The sequence below is a fragment of the Arachis duranensis genome, chromosome 3, assembly GCF_000817695.3.
Source record: "Arachis duranensis cultivar V14167 chromosome 3, aradu.V14167.gnm2.J7QH, whole genome shotgun sequence".
Taxonomy (NCBI): Eukaryota; Viridiplantae; Streptophyta; class Magnoliopsida; order Fabales; family Fabaceae; genus Arachis; species Arachis duranensis.
This window is the reverse complement of record NC_029774.3, coordinates 19,053,748-19,069,279: the sequence shown is the minus strand read 5'-3', so window position 1 is coordinate 19,069,279 and position 15,532 is coordinate 19,053,748. Positions and strand designations below refer to the sequence as shown.

Sequence of the window (15,532 nt, the reverse complement as noted above, 5' to 3'; positions counted from 1 at the left end):
GTGATTAGGATCTTCGTGGTATAGGCTAGAATCAATAGACAGCATTCCTGAGATCCGAAAAGTCTAAACCTTGTCTGTGATATTCTGAGTAGGATCTAGGAAGGGATGACTGTGAGGAGCTTCAAACTCGCGAATGTTAGGCGCAGTGACAGTGTGCAAAAGGATCAATGGATCTTATTCTGACACAAGTGAGAACCGACAGATGATTAGTCTTGCGGTAGCTGTGCCTGGTATTTTTTATCCGAGACGAGAAATCCGACAGTTGATTAGCCGTACAGAGACCGTAGCTGGACTATTTTCACTGATAGGATCATACAGCTTTCCATGGAAGGGAGTGTGCATGATTGGATGGAAGTAATAGGGGAGCAGAGGTTCAGAAGCAACAAAGCATCTCCAAACGCTTATCTGAAATTCCCACCAATGAATTACATAAGTATATCTATGTTATTTTCCGTTCTATTTACCTTTTAATTATCAATATCTCATAACCATTTGAATCCGCCTGACTGAGATTTATAAGATGACCATAGCTTACTTCAAGTCGACAATCTCCGTGGGATCAATCCTTACTCACGTAAGGTATTACTTGGACGACCCAGTGCACTTGCTGGTTAGTTGTGCGGAGTTGTGAAAAGTGTGATCACAATTTTGTGCACTACCAATCAAGCTCCAATACACATACATATAATGCCTAAGCCATAATATCACACCAAAACACAACAACTCAATACCCAAATGCCTCAAATTTAGAATTTTGCTAGGGTTTGGGATCTCTTACCTTACCCAAGGATAAAGGAAGCAAGAACAAGCCTTCCATTCAAGCTAATTTGATCCTATAACACAAAGGAGCTCAAAATTTCAACATTTTTGCCCAAAATTTTTGAAAATCAAAGCTGGAAGAACATAGATGAAACGTGGCTTACCTCTTGAACAACCTTATAGGCTTTGTAAAGCTCGACGCCGTGGTCGCGTGGCTGCAAATGGTGTGTCAATCGAAGCTCCAGATCAAAAGTTGTGATCAATGAAAGTTGGAAGCGAATAGGAACAATGGTTTCATATCCCCCCCTTTTTCCTTTGTGTTTCAGCGTGTGTGTGTGTGTGTTAGTTTAAGGGAGAGAGAGAGTGCTGAACTCTCTACATTAATGAGGCTTGGCTGGACCCAACTTGGGTCTGGTTGGCCCGGTTTGGCCCGTTCGACCCAATTTTGGGCTGATTTCTTTAAAATTGGTGTCAAAATTCTTGTTTTAAATTTCTCTATCACATTAAATCATAAAAACCTCATTTCTCATTTTCTAAAATATATTTTAATTTATGAATTAATTAGTCATTAATTAACCGAGTTTTACAACGGAAGATATGGGATTTGTGGTGAGATTTAGGTACTGATAATGTTAAAGATAAGAAGGAGGTCTTCTTATTCTCGAGGTCCTTCTTTGTGTATTCTGTTCAGCAATAGGTATTGGAATACTTTTTTTTATTATTAGCATTAGTGTTAGAGGTAGTAACTGGTGGTGAATTATTAGAAAGTTCAATTTGTGTTGAGTCTGCATTATTGAAAACACCATTATGTGAAGAATGACCAGTAAGTTCATGCTCGTTTGGGTGTGACTCAAGATTAGCTAAATGTCATATGAAAAGGGATCGATACTCATGGATGGTTGCTGATTAGATGCAGTAGTAGTTAAGGAGTCAAGTTCATGAGAAAAAGAAAAGTGATCTTCATAAACATAGTTATAAAAACCGAACTGGATTGGTTGATTTGACCAAAAAATCAATGAACCGGACTCTAAACCAGTTTGATTTACTCTTTGGACCGTTCAAAAAAGAAAACCGGGGTGAACCAATAAAAACCGGAGAAAATAGGTCAAAATCGATAAGAATTGTAGCCAAGGTTCAAACCAAGAACCTTAGTGTTGCAGCATCTTTCCTTTACCACTTAGTCATCATGCTTCTTATTATTATATATGACAAATAGTAATTATATAGTATACATTCAATTACATAATTTATAGATATCTAATTTAATTTAATTTTGTATTCTCTATTTTTCGAATTAATTATATTTTAATTATGTATCATTATTAATATAAATATAAATTTCACTAAAAATTTATTAATCTGCTTGATCTATTTCAATGCTAATATTATGATTAAGGTTATTTGTTTTGATGCTAGTGCTAAAATCTACTGATATTATAGTTAGATGATAGGCTTTGTGAATTAATTATTACTTTTATTGTGTCAAATTAAGATACTATTATAGTAGTACTGACAAATTTTATATTTTTTTATATTAGTTATTTTTAGAATTTGAGATTTGATTCTTTATAAAATGTTAGTGAAGATATGTATTTCAAATTTTAGTTTAAGTTTTTTACTATTTTATTTTTTATATTTAAGTGAGACTGGTTTTACCGGTTCAACCAGTGATTTATCGGTTGAATCAATAAACCAGTAAACCAGTAACTTGACTGGTTCGATCATTGGTTCAATTCTGACAACTATGTTCATAAAAATGTACATGTCTTAAAACAAAAATTTGTCTAGTTTGTAAGTCCATGAGTACATAACGTTTAACACCCTCCCTAAATCCCAAAAATACTGATTTTCGAGCTCTTGAATTAGGTTTTGATCTATTTGAGGTGATGATGATAGCATAAGCTAAGCAACTAAATATTCTAAGAGTCGAGATATCAGAGGTGGTATTATGTAAGATTTGAAACGGTGATTGATTGTTTAGAAAAATGCTTGGAACTTGATTTATGATATAAACTACATGAAGGATAGCAAAATTCTAATATCATTTTGGGATTCCATATTGAAAGAACAAACTGCTTGTGACGGCTAATATATGTTGATATTTTCGCTCAACAATTTCATTTTGTTGAGGGGTCTCAACACAAGAAGTTTGGTGTATTATCCCAGTTTAGCATAGTAAGTTTTCATTGAAAATTCTGGTTTATTATCTATTCTAATATACTTTACTTGGCTGCTGAACTGAGTTTTTGCAAATTGAACAAAACTTTTTACTATTGTGCTAGCTTCAGCTTTGGTTTTCATTAAATGAGTCCAAGTAAATTTGGATTTGTATCCACTATTGTTAGAAAGTATCTGTGGCTAGCAATCGAGGGAATTGCAAGAGGTCCCCAGATATCAATATGAAGAAGTTCAAATATGCTTGCTGAAATAGTATTGCTATTTAGAAAACTCAATTTCTTTTGCTTTGAAAAATGGCATGTATCACATGGATTAATTTTTGTGTTACAATCTATAAATGAAAAAATAGATTTCATTACATGGAGTCTTTCAAAAGGTAAATGTCTTAACTGAAAATGTCAAAGATTTATTCCTTTTATTTTTGACTTTGGCAAGGTAAGAATGCTGCTGTTTGTGCAAAGTTGGGCCTCATTGCTTCATTGTTCAGTATGTAAAGTGCCCCACAAGCTCTAGCTACTCCAATCACTTTTTCCAAGTTAAAATCATGTATCTTACATTTTTGGTCATCAAAATTCATATGACAATACAGATGTGATGTGGCCTTGGAACATAAATTAGTTTGAAATTAAAAGAAGGTATGTATAATGTATCAACAATGTAAAGTTCATTTGTGAATATGATAGTTCTAGCAATGTTACAAGGATTGGAGCTATCTCATGATATGTATGAAAGTCATTGAGTGAGTAAGACACATGGTCAATTTCCCTATGTCCATTACCCATGATGTAAACTTCTTATTTGAAACATTTAATGCGAGAATGTTTGATGTGAAATGCATAATATGTACTAACTTACTTGGATGATAAGGCTGATTTTTATTCAGATGTGAAATCAAAACTTGTTACATCACTATCTTCCCCACTGTAAGGGTTCCTTAAATTCTCATTACTTTCCTTAGATTTAGTTGCACTTATGTTAGTGAATACTGTGTTATATCTTTGTTTAAGATGTAGTGGCAATCCATGCTTTTTGTAGCATGTATAAACATGTCCCATCTTGACACAATATGAGCATTGCATCTCGCCTCTTCCTCCCTGTCCTCTTCCAAAGCCTGAATTTTTGCCTCTTCTGCCCTTCCTCTCCCTCTGCCTTGAGAGGCATCTGCAGTGTTCAAGAGAGTGGCAGGTTGAGTGATTGTCTGAACTATCATTTTTGGTTCTGAGACAAAATCTAGGTTTTGAAACTGTCTTTCTTATTGTGTGACAAGAGAGAAAACAGTGTTGACATTTGGGAGTAGATCCATAAGTATGACTTGTGACCTAAAACCAACATATTGTTCATTCAATCCTCTAAGAAATCAAGTAACCTGATCTTCAGTTCTAAAGTTTCTTATGACTCCTAGTCCACAATTGCAATTTCTTCCACACTCGTATGATGGAATTACTCTAAAGTTATCCAAATCTTTTCATATCGTCTTCAATTTCGTGAAGTACACGTCACACTCATGTCTCCCTGCTTAGTCGCATATAACTCTTTTTGTAGCTTAGCAATTTGAAAGTGGTCACCTTGGTAATACCTATGTTTTAGGTCTTCCCAAAGATCCAGTGCTATAGTTCTAGCTCACACTTTTGAAAATGTCAAGCTCTAGTGAACGATTGATCCATGCAACTACATATGTGTTACATTGTTCTCATGCCTCAAATAGGGAATCTTGCTTTTCTGGCTTATTTAAGCTACCATCAATAAATCTAAGTTTGTTCTTTGATTTTAGAGCAAGATTCATAGTTCTACTTTAATCTCCATAGTTTCTTCCATCTAGAATTTTATGAGTTATAGATATACTTGGATTTTCGGAGGGATGTAAGTAAAAAGAACTCATAGGATCTTGGCTTGGTCCTCTGTTGCTTTTGTTTATGTGCGCTTGAATTACAGAAAGTTAATTCAAAAATACTGAAATTACTTGAGGATCAAGGTTCTCCAATGGTGACCGTGTCTCTAGTTGTGCGATTCCGCGAATTGGTTCCATCACTGCATGCTAACTAGCGATTCAAAACTTGCGGTTATGATTATCAAGTCTGAATGATTAAGTCCTTTCTTCAATTCAATCCCTTGGTGCATTCTTTGATCTCCACATTCACTGCACCATGTGAAAGAAGGTGAGCGAAGTAGAGAGAACACACGCTAACAGAGAGAATTGAGAGAAGAAATGGATCAGAATAGGCATAAACTTTATCTACAGTGAAAGAACTCAAGTAGCTATCGCTATGGCAACAAGCTTATATAGTGCTAATTCAATTCTAACTAACTACTTCCAGATGGCAATAATAGTAACAAACTCAATAACTAATCTACTTAAGTTATATTCTGCTGTGTGTTGCTACATGATATGCATATGAGTCTGCATAAGATTCTCTATCAAGTAACCGTTTATTCTTAAAAATTACTCATCTTATTGCCTCTTTTCTTCCATCATTTGTTCAACTTCTGCCTATCTGCCTCATTTAATTCGACCTAAGGTGATATCTACCAAGACAATGCTGCTCTTCACTAATGACACTAGTATTTTTTTGTACAGTAAATAGATTGAAATAATTATCTATATCTAAGTATATTGTCATTATGAAGAATTTCAACTGCAAACATATAATTTTTATTGTGTTCACAAGTTCTCTCCTTAATAGCACCTCTTTTTTCAAGTTAATAATAAATGAAAAAATATATTAAGGATTAGAAGTACAACATAGACAAGAGTTCAAGAAATAGAATACATGGAAATAGAAGAACCAAAATTTTGAAGAAATAAATGCTGAAAAAAGTTAAATTTATTAGACAAACAACTAAGATAACTCAAATACTAACCTTATAGATCAGCATAAAAGTTGACTTTATCATATCACCAACTATAGTGAGATATTCTCTAGTTTTCATGTATAGCACTAGGGTGGGAGAGGGAGAGGTGGGAGCAGATGAAGCAGACAGCTTAGTACAAAAAATCTTTATCGAGCCAAGATCATAAGTTAATAATTTAACTTTTTTATTTATATAAAAATCAATTCTATTATAGTAATATATAAATACAATATTATATCACAATATTTTATTTGTATTTGTGTTATTACTTTAAGCAAAGACTTTTATATAGAATTGAACATTTGATGGTTATGTTATTTATGGGACTATTGTGCTGAGATGATTATGTTGTTTGTATTGAATTTTTAATTTGCATGCTCATTCGGGTATATAATAATATTGCATATTTGTAAAAAATTCGCGGGTAGAATCGGATATCTACATGTTGACCACATATAGGATTAGGGTTAGGTTGTTTTTAATCCGCAAATAGGGTAGAGTTAAATTTTAGTAACAAATTTAACCTGCACATAAGATTAGAGTTTGGTTCAAACTTTATCCTACTCTACTCATTATTACTTCTAGAGAAGTAAGAGAGTTAATTTTATCTTTATAAAAATAAAAAAAGATAGACGATTAAAAATTTAAAAAAATTGAAATATCTTTATACCAAATGTTTTTGTCATAGTAAAAACCAATTAAAAAAAATTTAAAAACTCAATTAAAAATTAAAATATAAAAACTAAATTAAAAATTTACCACAATTATAATACGAATAGAATAATTAAACTTTATTTTTTAATAGGTTTAATTAATGACCTTCAATGAATCTTACCCTAAATAGCAATGAGCATGAAGCACCATTTTGAAAAGGATCCATACTAGACAAGCTCCTTCACTTACCAGAAGACTGCACAAAAATGCCAGAGAAACACAGATCAGCACCAGATCAGAACCACATCGCAGACGCAGAAAGCAGCAAAGAATTCATGAATTTTCAGCCTTCACAAGTAAAGAAGAAGAAAAGAAGCACATATTAATTTTCTTTTTCTTTTTGTTTTTTCAAAGAAATAAAAGAAAGAGTGATGGATAGGGAAATAGAGAGGTTCCTGAAGAGGCTATCGTTCGTGGCCATAGCAATAGCATCCACCACTCTCATACTTCTCTTCCTCCAAACCCCCGACACGTGTGTCCCTTCCGACGCCCCACTCAAACCCCACCTTCGGTTCCCCAAATCAACCTGCGATTTTACCACGCGCATCCACGCGCCGCTCCATAAGAAGAACCAGCGCCTCTGGTCCACGCGTGACTGGAACTCCAAGGTCCAGTCCTTCTCCTCCGCCGTCTTCCTCCCGCTTCGCCGCCTCGGCATCCTCGCCAACCACTCCAAGGTTCTCTGCGTCTCAGCCGGCGCCGGCCACGAGGTCGCCGCACTCTCCGGTTCCGGCGTCGAGGACGTCACCGGTGTGGAGCTCGTCGATTCGCCGCCGCTCGTCCAGCGCGCTGATCCGCACAACCTGCCGTTCTTCGACGGTGCGTTCGACCTCGCGTTCTCCGCAAGGCTGGATGAGGCGCTGTTCCCGGCGAGGTTCGCGGCGGAGATGGAGCGCACTGTCAGGTCCGGCGGTTCGTGTGTTGTCGCCGTCGCGGAGTGCGGGGACGATGAGGTGAGGGAGGTCGTTGGTCTGTTCAGGAAATCGAGGTTTGTTAGTTCCAGTAATGTCACCTTGATTGGAATGAGAATGACAAGTATTGTTATGAGAACTAGTAAATCTTGATTAATGCTTAATTTTTCATTATTTTTTCCTTCAAATTTTGTATATCTCGTTTCATGTGTTTTTGTACATGTCTTTCTGAATTTATATCTATAATTGTAGGTGTTGATGTTGTACTGTAAATTATGCATGGGGTTCAATTAATCAATTCTAGTGATTTGAATCAAATATTGTTCAGACTTTTAGGGTAATTAGCTTGTGAATTTAGGGCCTTGTAACACAATGGTTCTGTATTTTGAAATAGGGTCTTGGTTTTCTTGTGATTTGTGGGATCTGATGCAAGTGTTATAGTTATTAGTGAGGAGGTAGAAGTAGGATAGGTAAAATCTTATGAGATCTTAGTCTACATTTCTTTACAATGGTGTCACTCTCCATGAAGGGAGAGGAAACTTGAGGAAGAAGAAAAGAGCTTGAGATTCTGGAGTAGTGTGTTATTGCAGAAATGAACAATCCAGCTCTCCGAATTCTGTGGTGTACATTGTTTATATACTCTCTAGATGAGTTACATAAACAACTAACTATAACTAGTTCTAAGCTCTATCGACTATCATTACACAGTAGCTAATGAGTAACTACTTTTAACTACCACATCTTTGTGCAATTGAGTTATGAAACAAAAATGTGGACAGTTGGTTAAGATTATTTTTGTGAATTAACTTTGATAAATTCCTTTTGTAGTTATAAGATGGAGATTTGGTGTTGATTGCTTATAAAAAAAAAGAATAAACTAATCATGTTGTTGATTTGCTTTATTATTTCCTATTTCAGTTTCTGTAGCAGTGTTTGAATGGACTGTGCATCATACTCGATAATATTATAGGGCAAACTTATAAACTTGAACCTATTGTCCTGGTCCTGATTGGTTTATGAAATGCATGTAAAGCTCTTGTTCTGTATGAGTCATGAGCTTATGTTGTGACCTTCTGGATTATATGAATAATACTATTTTTTTTTCTTTTAAAGATGTGTCCAGGGGACTCAAGTCCTAGTGTGCATAATAGAATCATGAGCTGGTGTGGTGGGAGGGAACAGAGAGAGTGGACATTGCGTGGTTCGGTAGAATCATAGATAGTGAATGTATGGGAAGGAAAAAAGGTAGGCTGAATATTGGAGCCAGGCCTGGAGAGATTGATCTGAGTAGTGCTCAGAACTTGTTTTCTTTTGTTTGAATGGATATCCATTCCTGTACTGATTCCTCGCTAGAGCCAGATTCAGAAGAGTAATGTGTATGATCTTACGTTACTGTTACAATTCAATAAGGAATCTATTTTCAGTATTAGAAACAACAGACTAGAATAAAATGATTATTCAATGAGTGTATTGTCTGCTTGCTGCTGTAAAGAATTGATAACAAATTATGGCCGGTTGTGAATATTGAACACAATGCGATTTGAACTATCAAGGATCATATATTTGTATTGAGGAAGTTACATTGCTGTTTATTTGTTAATTGAAAAATTGTCACACATTATATGATTTCAATGACTTGATTGACTGAACTGTGTTCGGATCATTTCAACACAATCTGTATCATTTGAATGTCTCTTCTCTGAAGCTGGGCTGGGCAGGGCAGGGCAGGGCAGGACAGGGCAGTTTTATTTAGAGGAACCCTAATAGTAAAGTGCTTAGATCCAAATTTTGGTGGATGTGTATGTAGTATTCTTTTGCAATAGGTCTTAATCTTTCAAGAACACCTAATATACTGTATCAACTCGTGTGTGTGACGTGGGGTAAGTTGTCCAATATTTGCTGCTTTCATGATTTTGGAAGTGGAAAGTAGACTATGCTTCAAATTAAATGTTGTCGTTTAAGTTATGGTTAAGATTACTTCTATAGAAACTTAGGCATCTCTCTATTTGAACTAATTTATGGAAATCTTAAGAGGCGTTTTACACATATGAGAAGTAATTAAGGGAGCTATAGTAATAATTCATATAGTTGAGTGAGAAGCAATATTGGAGGACCTTGAAGTTTCTTGCTTAGCAGTTGTTACGACCCCTTTTCCAGATTTTACAGCACCCATAGTCCGACTGAATAGCTTGTGTACAATGTAATACCTCGAATGAAAAAACAAAAGTCTGTGATAGCAAATCATTGATCTTAATCCTCGAGTAGTGGGATTTGGCAAGTATTCTAGCTGAGTAATATTAAGCTCCAAAAAACCCTGGGATTTACAAATTAGTCAAAAGTTAGAATCCCATAAGCTTCAATATCTTATGCCTTTCATGTCATCAGTTTTAAATATCTTCAAATCGGGCATCAACTTCTTTGAGAAAACTGTAGCCAATAGCTGAGTGATAACATAATTCTCAAGCATGGCATAGAGGTACTTGTCACATTCTATTTAGTAAATCAAAACACTTATAAAATGTTAGGGGTGATAGCAGAATGTAGTAAGCTCTAGAATATCGTTAAGAGTGATTGGTTAGGGAAGTTAGTTAAGAGTTTGTTATGACAGCTAGTGGTCTAACTTACTGTAAATATCTTGTAAGGAACCTGCTGTAACCAACTAATCATTTGTAACTCTTAATAACAGTTTTCATAGCTCTCAATTCTCTCTCAGCTCTCTCTTCATTTCGATTGTTCTTCATCCTCTATATTCTTCTTCCCCCAACTTCTTCATTGCCTGATACCTTTCATGGTATCAGAGCTCTAAGTTCTGATCAATCATGGCAGCAAACATACCAATCGAAGTTCCTAGAGCTCAAATGAGCTCAACACCTAATTTCACTTCTTCTCCGATCTCTATGAAGCACAATGAGGACAATTTCCTTCAATGGAAAGATCAAGCAGAGTCAACAATCTAAGGGCATAATCTCGAGTTACATAACAGGAGAAGGTATACCAGACCATTCTGATGCATTGGGAGTGGCAAATCCAGAGTTCTTGCGATGGGAGAGACAAGATGCGTTGCTCAAGTTGTGGCTGTTGGCCTCAATGACAAAACCATTCACCACGAGGATGGTATGGTGTGTATACACTTGTCAGATTTGGAAAAGGTTAGAAGATCACTTTGCATCTCAAATTAGAGCTAAAATATGCAACGAAAGAGTAAATTGAGTAGCATTCGAATTGGAGGTTCAGTAAATGAATATGTCTTGGCGTTGAAGGAAATGATAGATGCATTAGCATCAGTAGGTGAACCAATGAGAGAAACAGATTATATTAATGCAATTCTTCATGGCTTAACAGAAGAGTATGCTCCATTAATCACTTCTGTAGTTGCCAGATTCACAAGTATATCTGTTGGAGAGTTAAGAGGCATGGCTTCTTGCACATGAAAGCATGTTAGAGAGGTTTCGAAGGTCAAAGTCACCTATCTTTGCTAATACTGCTCAAAATTCACATAATTACAATATGAAAGGAGGTTTTAGAGGAGGTTCTCAAGGTGGCTATAGAGGAGGTAGATTAGGAGGCAGGTTCAATAGGTCGGATGATCAATTTTAGTATGGCTCTAGCTCGAGTTTTGAAGGAACTGAGGCATGATTTGGAAATGATGCAAGGTTTGGAGGATATGATGCACAGTTTGATAGTTGTCGTGGAAGGTTCACTGGAGGTGGTTCAAGATTCAGTAGAGGAGGCAGATTTGATATAGGCTATGGCAATGGAAAAAGAAGATTTCGTAATAGATCAGCAGGCAGGTTCAATAATGGAGCCAAGGTTATGTGTCAAGTGTGTGAAAAATTAGGACACACTGTTCTAAGGTGCTGGTATAGGTATGATGATTCTTATGATGAAAGAAGTAGTGCTCACAATAGTTCTAGTTCCAATTTCAGGTCTAAACAGAATTTGACTCAAATACAAGTGCCACAAGCACTACAAGCTAATCAAGCCAATATTGATAACACCATAGCTACACCAACAACAGTTTATGATCAAAGTTGGTATCCTGACTCAGGTGCAACTCACCACATGATTCTAGACCCTCAAAATTTGATGGAAGGAGAGAATTATGAAGGCAACAACCAAGTTATCGTTGGCAATGGCTCAGGTTTGCATATCACCGCTGTTGATTAAGCGTATTTTGAATCTGATTTGAACTCGAGATTTTTATGCAAAAGTTACTTCATGTACTTGAGATAACAAAGAATCTGCTAAGTGTGTACAAGTTTTGCTGTGACAATAAAGTCTTTGAATTTCGTGCTGGCAAATGTTATGTCTAATCTCAGAAAACTAGTGAATTAGTCCTACATGGAAGAGTAGCAAATGGAATGTATAAGTTTGAGAACTTCACAGTTCACACGCTCAATAAAGGTTGTTGCCTATCACACTACCTTGACTGCAAATGATAAATTTCTTCTCTGGCATTTCCAGATTGGGACATGCAGCTCGTGCTATTGTTGCCTCAGTTTTAAAAGCTTGTAATATTTTAATTGATGAGAACAAGTCTGTGTGTACGACTTGTATAGAAAAGTCTCATCAGTTGCCTTTTCCTGTATCCAACACTGTATATACTACATTTTTAGAACTTGTCCATTCAAATATATGGGGTCCAGCACCAACCTCAGATCTGAATTGCAACTATTACTTTGTGAATTTTATAGATGCTTACTCTCATTTCACTTGGTTGTATCTGATTAAAAATAAATCTCAGCTCAAATGGTTGAATCGCAGCTTAATGCCAAGATCAAAATGTTTTAGTCTGATAATGCAGCTGAATATCTCAGTTTCTCTAAGGATTTCCAGGCTCAGGGAATCATTCACAGGTTCTCATGTCCATATGTTCATCAGCAGAATGGTTGTGCTGAAAGGAAGCATCGCCATGTAGTGGAAATGGGGCTTACTTTGCTGTCAGGTGCAGGCATGCCAATCACATATTGGGGGCAAGCTTTTATTACTGCAATTCAATTAATCAATACTTTTCCTACTCCAGTGTTGCATCATGTCTCTCGAACTGAAAAACTGCTTGGGAAGGAGTCTTCCTATGAGAGCCTAAGAGTATTTGGGTGCTTGTGCTTTTCACATTTGAAGCCTTACAATAGGCACAAGCTGGACTTCGATCTGCTCCTTGTGTTCCTTGGCTATGGCATTGCTCACAAGGGATATACGTGCTTGACACAAGAAGGAAAAATCATCATCACTAGGAATGTAGTGTTCGATGAAACACATTTTCCTTTCAAGAATGGTGACTTCTTGAACAAGAATCATCATATGTCTATGACTCATCTCAAATCAACTCCCATCATACCAATAATTCCAAAACTACCTCCTTCTGTACCAACAATTTCTACTGCTCCAATTCCATCCTCACATCACTCACAACCTGCTTCAAGTCAGTCACAATTTGTTCCACCAAATCACCCTTTACATCCTACTCCACCTCATACAAACTCACTGATTCCTCGTCTCAGCCATCCCTAGCTCATGATTTTAATACAACCCACTCTACTGCTGTCAACAATTCATCTCCAGCCCTCACCCCCTTGGTGCCATCAGTTACACCCACCATTGTTCCAATTTCAGACTTTGAAATGGTCTTACCTTTCTCGGATCTTACACCACAGCAGACTAACACTCATACAATGATTACCAGGAGTAAGGCTGGTATTTTCAAACCAAGGTGCCTTAATGCAGTGCTTGAGCCTAGAACTGTTAAGGAAGCTTTGCTGCAACCACAATGGAAAGTAGCCATGGATGCAGAATTTGATGCCTTACAAAGGAACCACACTTGGAAGCTAGTGCCATTACCACCAAGGAGAGATGTTAATGGGTGTTTCGTGCCAAGTGTAACTCTGATGGGACTCTACAGAAGTATAAAGCACGGTTGGTGGCTCAGGGTTTTTCTCAAAGGCATGGCTTTGATTTCAATGAGACCTATAGCCTCGTGGTGAAACCAACCTCTATTCTCATGGTCTTGTCCATAGCATTAGCGAATTCTTGGTGCATTAAGCAATTAGAAATACATTTTTGCATGGTGATCTTATTCAGGATTTCTATATGAAGCAACCTCAAGGCTATTTGGTTGGAGACTCAAATTTGCTTTGTAAACTAACCAAAGGTTGTATGTCCTGAAGTAGGCTCCAAGGGCCTGGTACAGCAAGCTGTCCACAGTTCTGAGGCACTTGGGTTTTTCTTCCACAAAGTCTGATGTTTCTATATTCAGTAGATTTTGCAAAAGCTCAGTATTATTTGTGTATGTGTATGTTGATGAAATCATCATCACTGGAAGCTTAGAAAGAGAGATGGTTGAGGTTATCAAACAACTGAGTGTCAGGTACTCTTTTGAAGGACATGGGTGATTTGCACTATTTCTTAGGCATTCAAGTAACAAAGGATGCAAATGGAGAGTTATTGTTAAGTAAGGAAAAGTATGCTACTGATATATTGATCAAGGATGTAGTTCTTATAAAATCCCTCTGCCTTCTTCAATGAAAGCCTCAGCTCTTGGTGGTAGCATTTTTGAAGATCCAAAGCTATATAGGTCTGTTGTTGACAGCCTTCAATACTTGACTGTACAAAGCCTAAGATCTCTTATTGTGTGAGCAAAGCCTCTCAATTTATGCAGTCTCCTCTAGATACTCACTGACAGCTAGGGGTGTTCAGGACCAACCCAGCTCGAAACCTGGCACGGACCCGATGCATATTTTGTCGAGTTCAGATTTGCCATTTTTATCCGGTATTATTTTCGAGTTGGGTTCAGGTTATGCTTTTGGTCACCTTGCCCGGTTTGAAGTTTTCTACAATAAAAATATATATTTTAGAGTGAAATTAGTAATATCATATTATACTTTTATACTTCAATTACTATTTTTTATATTATATGGTATTATTTTTATTTTAAAATAATTTATTTTGATATAAATATAATATAACATTTGTTAAATTTTATTTTTAAAAGTAAAATTTTATTATTTTAATATATAAAATTTACAAATTTGTATATACTAATTTTATATCGGTTCGATTCGGTTTAATCCGGTTTATTTCGGGTCACTTTCAGGTCAGGTCAAAATGGACCCGGCCTCGCCCATGAACACCCCTACTGGCAGCTAATCAAGCGAATTTTGAGGTATATTAGTTGTACTTTGAGCTATGGCTTACACTTACACAAGAATAGCACACTTGATCTTACAGCATATAGTGACTCCGATTGGGGTGGAGACCCTGATAATAGAAAGTCCACCAGTGGTTTTTGTGTGTTCTTGGGCAAGAATCTGGTTTTGTGGTCATCCAAGAAGCAAAGTGTAGTGGCAAGGTCCAACACTAAGGCTGAGTATCGGACCATGTCAGACCTTGTAGCTGAGCTCATTTGGGTGAAAAATCTCCTATGTGAGCTCAAGCATCCTGTTTTTGAACTTCCAATTATTTACTGTGACAATTTGAGTGTTATGTTATGGCTGCAAATCCAATACTTCACTCAAAGTCCAAGCGTTTTGAAACTGATCTGCACTTTGTAAGGGTCTATGTGACGAAAGGTATAGTTAAGGTCAGTCATGTTCCAGGCTATGTTCAAATGGCTGACGATTTAACAAAAGCACTGCTTTCAGCGGCTTTTCTTCACTTTTGGTCAGCCCTTCAAATTACAGATGTAAATGATGGTTTGGTGTCAATGTTTTGGGCATATAATCCTTCAAAAAATTGTGCTGTACATAAAAAATTGTGTAAACCAAAAATTTTGTTGCGCATCAAAATCTCCGTGCTTTAGTGTTTTGAACATTTATAGGAGAAGAAAATGATAGAATGACGATGATAATAAAAGAGGACGAGGAGGAAAAGAAAAGAGAAGACGAAATTAAATAACAAGACATTAGTGGTGACAGCACCGACGAAAGCAACGGTGGCAATAGTAATGACGGCGGCGGTGGTGGCAGCGAAATGACCATGTTGAAGTTTGGACGCTTTATTGATAAGAATATATCATATTCTTTCTTTTAGAAATCTGGAGAGGGGTTTCACGGGGACAAACTTTTTGTTTTTGGAAAGAATTAAGTTTCATGGAGATATCTTAATCCAAACACAATATTAGATGT

General features: G+C 36.5%; 1 protein-coding gene across 3 annotated transcripts; it reads left to right on the top strand.

Annotated features, from left to right (window-relative positions):
- The first annotated feature begins 6,641 nt into the window (after nt 1-6,641).
- On the top strand, nt 6,642-15,099 carry LOC107477825 (uncharacterized). Of its 3 annotated transcripts, none has more exons than XM_016097895.3 (2): nt 6,642-7,489; nt 14,503-15,099. In XM_016097895.3, exons 1-2 carry the CDS (start codon nt 6,873-6,875, stop codon nt 14,957-14,959), a joined length of 1,074 nt encoding a protein of 357 aa, XP_015953381.2. In that variant the 5' UTR covers nt 6,642-6,872; the 3' UTR covers nt 14,960-15,099. The 3 variants fall into 3 exon arrangements, with proteins under 3 accessions (XP_015953381.2, XP_052115403.1, XP_020993429.1); XM_052259443.1 differs by having other exon boundaries at nt 14,508-14,550; XM_021137770.2 differs by lacking the exon at nt 14,503-15,099 and adding an exon at nt 8,331-8,518.
- The last annotated feature ends 433 nt before the right edge of the window (nt 15,100-15,532 follow it).

Coding starts and splice junctions, on each gene's coding strand:
- LOC107477825 (XM_016097895.3), top strand. CDS start 6,873: ATGGATAGGGAAATAGAGAGGTTCCTGAAGAGGCTATCGTTCGTGGCC. Junction 7,490..14,502: donor GGTCTGTTCAGGAAATCGAG/GTTTGTTAGTTC, acceptor GGTCACTTTCAG/GTCAGGTCAAAATGGACCCG.